At 44.1% G+C, this 8,537-nt stretch overlaps 1 protein-coding gene across 2 annotated transcripts; it reads right to left on the bottom strand.

Moving 5' to 3' along the window:
- Nucleotides 1-3,097: 3,097 nt before the first annotated feature.
- LOC108247133 lies at nucleotides 3,098-7,087 on the bottom strand. Of its 2 annotated transcripts, none has more exons than XM_037973046.1 (3): nucleotides 6,960-7,087; nucleotides 6,690-6,746; nucleotides 3,098-6,369 (listed from the first exon to the last, which is right to left on the bottom strand). In XM_037973046.1, exon 3 carries the CDS (start codon nucleotides 5,747-5,749, stop codon nucleotides 4,655-4,657), a length of 1,095 nt encoding a protein of 364 aa, XP_037828974.1. In that variant the 5' UTR covers nucleotides 5,750-6,369; nucleotides 6,690-6,746; nucleotides 6,960-7,087; the 3' UTR covers nucleotides 3,098-4,654. Both variants share the same exon structure in this region, with proteins under 2 accessions (XP_037828974.1, XP_037828975.1).
- Between the last annotated feature and the right edge of the window lie 1,450 nt (nucleotides 7,088-8,537).

The raw sequence follows: 8,537 nt of genomic DNA on the forward strand, positions 1-8,537 counted from the left end.
GTGGTCTTTACAAAGGAAAACCGAGAGTCCACAGTCGACAGTGAATCATCCACAACCTGTTTATTCATTTCACATTTAAGTCTGGCTGGAGGCTTAACAGGCCTACCCGACCTAGTGCATAGCCGAGAAGGCTGAGTGCAAACAACATCAGTTATGGGCAAGTCCAGTTTTGTGTCAGTAGTATGTTCAGCTGAAAGATCATGCTGAACGAGCTCAGAGTGGACAGCTGCAGTTGTAAGGTTGGAAACTGGTTCAGGAGAGCTTGACAGTGCAACAGATGCAGGGAGATCAGGTTCAGGCAAATCCTTGGTCACATCACTTGAGACAGGAAACACCACGTCTACTGAAGAACCACATACTGGAATGTCAGAAGCACAGTCAGGGTGAATTACAACGTCATTCATACAACCATTTTCATCCATCTGCGAAAGCCAGTTCACAGTTTTAGTTTCACTGTCCTGTACCTCATCAGGCACAACAGGATCAGAGGGTCCACTTCCTGCTGTGGAAGGGCAAGAGGAATTGTCCGCATCATCAGAAACGGTAGCAGCAGTGAGAAAGTTGACAGGGAGGAGAAGATTTCTGTGGAGAATCTTTGTTCTTGATGTGACAGGGTCTTTGATGCAATACACATTTATGTCAGGCTTCACCGACACCACTTCATATACTGTTGATTCCCATTTGTCTGCAATCTTCCTCTTCCCTCGCTCACCACGATTAGCAACCAAAACTCTGTCACCCACATCGAGAGGAGAACCTTTAGCTTTGCGGTTGTAGTACATTGCTTGGTGGGTTTGTTCTGATGAACTGTTTTGTCGGGCAATGCGGGCAGCCACAGAGAGGTCATGTTTGAGGCGGCAGACAAACTCATGATGGTCTACAACTGGGCCATTTGACAGGGCATGCTGGAAAACCACATCAATGGGCAGGCGCGGGACCCTGCCGAACGTAAGGAAAAACGGTGCAAATCCAGTAGTTTCATGCTCAGTGCAATTGTAGCAGAATGTTAGCATTTTGAGCATCTGAGGCCATCTTGCCTTGGACTGGGGAGGAAGTGCACGTATCATGTTTCCTAAGGTTCTATTGTAACGTTCAACGATGCCATTCCCCATCGGGTGGTATGGTGTAGTGTGAGATTTTTGTACGTTAGCCATTTCCAGAAGTTCTTTGATGAGAAGACTTTCGAAATTTGCTCCTTGATCTGAATGAATGCGTTTAGGAAAGCCATATATGCAAAAGAAGTCATCCCACAGACGACGAGCAACTTGTTTGGCTGACTGATTTTTGCATGGAAACGCATGTGCCATCTTGGAAAAGTGGTCTATTACAACTAGGACATCCACACTACGCTTATCTGAGAGCTCAGCTGTCCAAAAGTCAACACAGACCAGTTCCATCGGCTCAGAGGTCTGAATACTTTCAAGGGGAGCTCTGTCATTGGGTTCTGGAGTTTTGCCAACCACACATCGAAAGCAACACTTCACATGGTTAATGATGTCACGTTCCATCCCAATCCAAAAGAACCTCTGTCTGGCGAGAGACAGTGTGCGAGCCTGGCCCTGATGACCAGCTGAATCGTGCACCCCTTGGAGAACTTTGGTTTTTAAAGAGTCAGGAACGATAAACTGTTGGGTTGTTCTGTTCATCTGTTTGTCTTTCTTAACTCTGTACAGCAGACCTTCTTTAATCAGGAGTTTAGGCCAATGTCTCAGCAGTTTTATAACAGCAGGGGACTCACTGGCTCGTTCACGCCTGGTGGGCCTCTTGTGACGCTGAACATAATAGAAAAGTTTGCCCAACACACCATCCTGACCTTGTAAATTAGCAAGTTCACTCTTTGGCATCATTGCAGACTGATCAATGTCACTGAGTTGCAGGGCGGCAGGGTCAGTGGCTCTCATCTGACTGAAACCTTCAGACACATGTGCAGTAAGAGCAGCTGACACATCTTGTGATGTTAATGATGTCTGGGGAGTCGGTGAGGTCACCTCAGCATTGTCATCCATGCACCCAATAACCAACTGACAGTTGGTCGTACAACGAAACGCATCTTGGACCGTTTTGTCCATCATACCGTTCACCTGGTTAAGTAGTGCGGTATATGGTTCGGTTACAACGCAATGGCTCATGCATGACTGAACAAATGGTTCTCTACTCAAGGCATCAGCGACAACATTTTTGCTACCAGGAACATAGTTCAGATCGAAACTATAGGCAGCGAGCCTGGAAACCCACCGCTGTTCACACGCATCTAACCTTGGCTTGGTTAGTATGTATGTTAATGGGTTGTTGTCTGTCCAGACTGTGAAATGACGCCCTTTTAGCCAGTGGCTAAACTTGTCGCAGATTGCCCATTTAAGAGCAAGAAATTCCAACCGATGTGCTGGATAGTTTAGCTAAGAGCGTGAGAGAGTCCTACTGGCAAAAGCCACTGGTCTAGCCACCTTTCCATCAGGGGGAAGCTGTGATAAAACAGCTCCGATGCCATCAAAAGAGGCATCAACTGCAAGGATAAATGGAGCATTAAAATCTGGATGAGCCAAGGTAACACTACTTATCAACTCATTTTTCAAAGTTTTAAATGCTTCCTTGCACTCATCAGTCCAGTCAGATGGGGACAGTTTAACCTGACCCTTTTTGAATTTGGGTTTGTGGCCTCGCCCCTTTTTGTTTGTCACTCCAGGCTCAGCTACAAGGCTAAAGAGTGGTTTAGCTTTGACAGAGCACTTCCCAATAAAGTGATGATAATAAAGGACCATCCCAAGAAAGGATCTAATTTTCCTGGCACATGGTGTCTCACCATCAGGCTCCATAAGATCAGTTTCTTGTACCTCACTGATAGCCTGAACTTTACTAGGATCAGTGCTTACACCATCCTCACTTATCACATGACCCAAAAATTTCACTGACCTACGAAGGAAGTGACACTTTTTGGGAGACAGTTTTAAGTTATTTGCTGCCAGACGAGAGAAAACCATCTGAAGCAGATCAAGCGCAACCTGTTCAGATGGGGCAAAGACCATCAGGTCATCCAAATAACATAGCAAGCTAGTGAAGTTTTGGTCCCCAAAAATAGACATCATCATCTGCATGAAAGTCGCGGGGCTGTTGGTCAAGCCTTGAGGCATCCTATTGTACTCATGCAGGCCAAAAGGAGACGAAAAGGCAGTAAACCTTTTGTCATCCTCATGTAGTCTCACATTATAGAACCCTGAAGTCAGGTCCATGGTGGAAAAGAATACATTCCCACCAAGTGCAGCGAGGGCATCGGTTTGATGGGGCAATGGATGCGCGTCTTTAACGGTTCGTGCATTCAACCATCTGAAATCATTGCAGATGCGGAGGTCTCAATTCGGTTTAACAACCAGAACCAGAGGAGAGGAGTATTCGCTTTGTGATTTACGAACAATTCCTAACTCCTCCATTTCACTCAGAGCAGTGCGCAGTTTTTCATAATGGCAGGGCGGAACACGCCTGTATGGTAGCCGAAAGGGCTTGTCATCCACAAGACGTATTCTGTGCACAAAATCTGTGGCATCCCCACAGTCCATTTTATGCCGAGAAAAGATGTATTCATACTGCCGAATGATTTGTAATAACTCATTTTTCCACTCCATGGAGACTTCACAAGATGAGAGGTCCAAGTCCTGGAGTCCAATGTCACTCAGAATATGAGACATATCCTCATCAGTTACTGGTGTCTTTACAGAGTCTTTGGTGTACTGTTTGTTGGATTGGATGCACTCGGTTTTGGTGAAGTCATGTACAGAAACACAAGTGGACACATCGGCAACTTTTGCATTTCTTCTCAGAGTGAGAGGTTTTTCAGTTGGGTTTACAATCTTGACAGGAACACAACCATCAGCGTACAATGACGCTACAACTCTCCCCACTAGAATTTGTCTGGGTCTGCACTTGGACTGAGTTGGTTCAATGATGACTGAACATCCAACTAAAGAAACATCAGATGTGGGCAGTTTGGCCCAAACCAAATGTTCAGTTAGGGGCTGGAGAGTAACAGACCTTTTGAGTTTGGCTGTGCCCACTTTGATGGGTTTCTTGCCTGGGTCACAGGACATCGAGTCCGACAGCAGAGACATTAAACCGGGCAAATTGTCTTTGCGAATGTCTCTCTGAGGGGGACAGTCAGTTGTCTCATCAAAAGAGACTTTTATTTGTGAAATCAGCCATCTGATAGCATTACTGCCCAATATCATTTCATCAGATTGGCCCGGAACCACTAAAACGGGGACCATGACATTAAAGCCAAAAACTGTTAGAGTGAGTTCATACAGGGCAGATGGTGTGACAACATGCCCTCCACATCCAACAATAACAAAGTCATTAGCGGGTTTCTTGTCCATGTGTGTGAGAATTTTAGATATTTTTGCTTCAGCTTCCTCACTTATGGTGCATGCCATTGATCCACTATCAACCAGGGCTTTGAGGGAATGTTCATTTCCTACGGTCACATCTGTGTAGAACAGGCCGTCGGTCTTTGAAAGTTTCTGAAGGGCTTGTACTATCAGTGTTTTGTGTGGTGGAACCTTGCTGCTGTAATTGATGTACAGTGTCTCACAGTCATCGTCGGAAGAATCCAAGGTGGGAGTGTCACTAAGGCGATCTGCGCTGTCCTCCCCTCCACGCAGATCTTTCAGTTTTCCTGCTGGTTGTGGGAAGGCAGCTGATCTCTCTGACGGCAGTTTCGACTTGAATGGCCAGGAAGATGACAGAAGAAACACAGATTATTCTGTCGACAGTGCGTACATGCAGTGTGAGAATTATCATTACATACAGAACACGGTATGTCATTCAATCCTTTAATATTCGGCAAACGGCTTTTAACAAGTTGCCTTCTGCTAGACTGGGAGTTGCATTGGGCTTGGAGTAGCACTTTCTCCAACATGCCAATCAGTCTTTCCATAGTGGAATTGTCTGGGGCCACACATTGTTGCAGTTCCTGCTTATGAACAGATGCAGGCGCTGTGCAGTCCACCTCTGCTCGGTTCACACTGATTCTGCTTTCTTTCTCAGCAGACCGCAGTCCCTTTTCCATATGATACTCATCCAACACTTCCTGAACATCCTGTGCTGACCATTTTTCTATTGTCTTGGATCTGAAGGTGAGAGCTAAGTCTTTACATGGACAGTTTCTGATGAACATACGAGTAACTTCAGCACTTGGATTGTCAAAGGTCTTACCCTGTTCTTTAAGTTGGTTAACAGCAACATCAGCTGCTCCATTCAATCTTAGCCAATATTCGAATGGATCCTCGGCCTCTCTTGGCCGGGTGGAGTAAAAATCAGCAAGTGGTACGGGGGAGCACTGATCAGACCCAAAATGTTTGCGCAGAAGTGAATAGATGGCTTGTGGATTACGCTGAACATCAATTCCACAGTTGCGTATTCCACACTTCACAGCATCCCTTGCTCTGCCCCTAAGATGGACAAGGATCTCCTCAGCCTGGTGGTCTTGCTGCACACCACTCTTTTTTATGTAATTTCTCATTGAGTCCTTCCATTCATCAACTGTAACTGTATCAGAACTCTCCCCTTTAAAAATAGGTGGTTCCTTCACCTGGCTCCTGGAGACTAGCTGGACCTGAGAAAGATCCAATGAGCTGCATGGGACTTGATGGCTCTCATTTTGAGTTATTTTAATTGCAGTTCCACTTGGGCTGCTTGAGTTCAGGTGTGCCATCACACTATCAGCCAGCTGTTGCCCTATTTGTTGGACAATAGTGCTCATCTGCTCAACTAGCCCAGCATTATTAACATGAGAATCCGGAATAGATGTGCTAGAACACTGAGGAGGTTGAATATTAGGACAGGTCTAACTACTGGGTGTGACAGTTTCCCCAGTCACCAATGAGTCATGTACAGTATATATATCAAGTAATGGACTACCCAATGTTTGGTCACCCAGTGAAAATGGAACCGGGGTGTTAAAGAACCCTCTACCTCTCCAAATACAGAGTGGAGTCACCTTTGATTGACCAAAATTACTGAAACTTATTTTGACAAAAGTCCAAGAGCATTCAAAAGAAATGTCCGTTCACAAAGATTTATAAACACACTCAGATGCGTTACTTAGACTTTCGTTGACAACTCAGATGACACAGTGGAGCTCCAGCGACGTGAGGATCAGAAGTCACCAGCCCGGTCCGATGTAGTTCTGGACGAGTCACGGCACCAATGTGGCCTATATGGTTCTGGTGGCTTCTACTAGTGTGGCAATGAATAACAAGGAGCTGCTCAAGTTGGCATCAGCTGTTTCTTCATTTCTCCATCTGCATTTCACAGAACGGGCATGGAAGTAAGGTCAGTCTCTGGCATAAAACAAGCTCCTCGTCGGTGATCCTCATGGCTCTGAGGATTACCCATAATAACGTAACCACAATAAAATAATTTCAAATTACAGTGATCGCATAGTGGATTTCGTTTTACAGTAAAAGAACAACCAATAAGTGTCTTTCAGAGTAAATAAAGTAACTAATTAAAATGTTCTGAAAAATAAAATAAAATGCTGACATTTTATTTACTGGATGCCATTTTTATGTTTTAGTTTATATAACCTTGCATTTTAGAACAATGCAGAACATAAATGAACCACATCATTATATAAAACTGTTAAAATAAAACTCAGTCTCATGTTAACCATCTGCTACAGGAGAATTGGTAAAACATACCTGCATTTCACAGAACGGGCATGGAAGTAAGGTCAGTCTCTGGCATAAAACAAGCTCCTGCAAGAAGGAGCCATAGTGTTACCACGTGGGAAATTCCCACTACACTTTCCCTCGAACTAGACATTCTCAACACGACAAAAACAACATAATAACAGAACTAGCGTGACCCAGACCGAACATATTTTAACAATATGCAAAAACGAAAATCACAAACACACTTCACAAAATGCATAACTAATATTTCTTTATCACATGGCAGAGACACGTTACCTCGTCGGTGATCCTCATGGCTCTGAGGATTACCCATAATACCCCGCTCTTCCTAGGTGAAGGCAATATAACTTTTTACCAGCAGATGGTGCATTTTAGCAGGATTTAACCTGAACCATTTTAACTATGTTACACATAGAGTGTTAGACTTCGTGATAAGCTTCGCCATCTTTGTCCCTGCCTTTCTGTCTCCCATTTCAGCCAACTTCTCTGCATCTGTTTGGAGTGACACAGTCACACTGCTGAGTAACCGACACTGCTTTCGGAGGTTCTCCAGCTCCTCCTCCGCTGCTTTTCTCTTGAGTTCTTTAGAGGCACTCTCCTTCTTTTTTTGTTCATGCTCCAGGTATAGCCTGTACTGTGACCGTGGTGAAGAAAGACATGCAGACGCTGCTTAAGTGGTTGAAAGGACACCAATTCTTCATCTCTGGCCTCAACACAGAGTAAAGATGTGAACTGTTGAATGATGACATCACCTACAATATTGACAGAAAAGTTAAGATATAATTATTCATGTCTTTAATATATTGCAGTCAACTGCTTCATCATCCATTTGATGAAGTAAATACATTACATTACATAATCACATAGATCACACAGATAATTTGGCAAAGACTTAAGCTTCTCAGAGTGAAAAGGGTAGGAAATCAAATTACTTTTCTATCACAGAGCAATGAGCATAACCTATCCATTCATGCTGTCCCTATACAATATTTTCTTACCAGCTGGAATGCCACCTGCCAATTGCTTCGCCTGTGCAGAATCCCTATGGCTCCCATGTATTGCGGTTTTGTACTTTGTTTGTTTACAATAAACTTTTTGAGAGAAAAGGGTCAGCCAATCACTACGTGCTTTCTGAAGCTTCAGTGCTTTTCAAACTTTTTTATAAACAAGACAAAATGCAGTACAATAGTTTTTCTCAAAATCTGATCATTTCAAGCTGCTGTTACAATACTTCAACATTTCCCACTGAAGGGAGTCTATGGGTAAAGGCTTATAGTAAAAACAATAATTGTAAAGAAAAGGAAAAAAAAACATACATTAATGTGCTGCAACAGGTTGTCTGCTCTCACATGCCCCAGAAACTCTGAACCAAAATACCTTGATGTCACACAACCATTCTCCAAAAATCGAACATGTATGGCCATGTGTTTCTTTTTTGAACATGTGTTTAAACTTTCGTCGAACATGAGAACAAACGGTTCAGCTTTGTTGACACTGCTAACTAGCTTCTTCTTAAAGTATGGCGCTAACCCGAACTTGATGATGTAGCTCGTCTTGTCCTTGCCACAGGTGGAGGATTTTGCCATTTCTGAATCGGTAAACATGTTCTGAAAAAGTTCTCCTATCCCATCATTTGATGTAAAGGAGTGGTGTTTAGTTGCCATTTCCAGGCACCACAGAACCTCAGCTCGCAGCACAGAAGTGGGGCAGAGAGTCGTAGGCCCACTCACAGTGTTGGTCGGCTTACTGCTGACTGTGGCCTGTGGGACAACCATAGAGGGTTGCAATGATGTAGCTGTCGAGCTAGAGCAAAACATGGAAATGGGTAACTGCTCACGACGATGTCCGCGGATT

This window comes from Kryptolebias marmoratus, linkage group LG21 (genome assembly GCF_001649575.2).
Source record: "Kryptolebias marmoratus isolate JLee-2015 linkage group LG21, ASM164957v2, whole genome shotgun sequence".
In the NCBI taxonomy this organism is placed as follows: domain Eukaryota; kingdom Metazoa; phylum Chordata; class Actinopteri; order Cyprinodontiformes; family Rivulidae; genus Kryptolebias; species Kryptolebias marmoratus.

Coding starts and splice junctions, on each gene's coding strand:
- LOC108247133 (XM_037973046.1), bottom strand. CDS start 5,749: ATGAGCACTATTGTCCAACAAATAGGGCAACAGCTGGCTGATAGTGTG.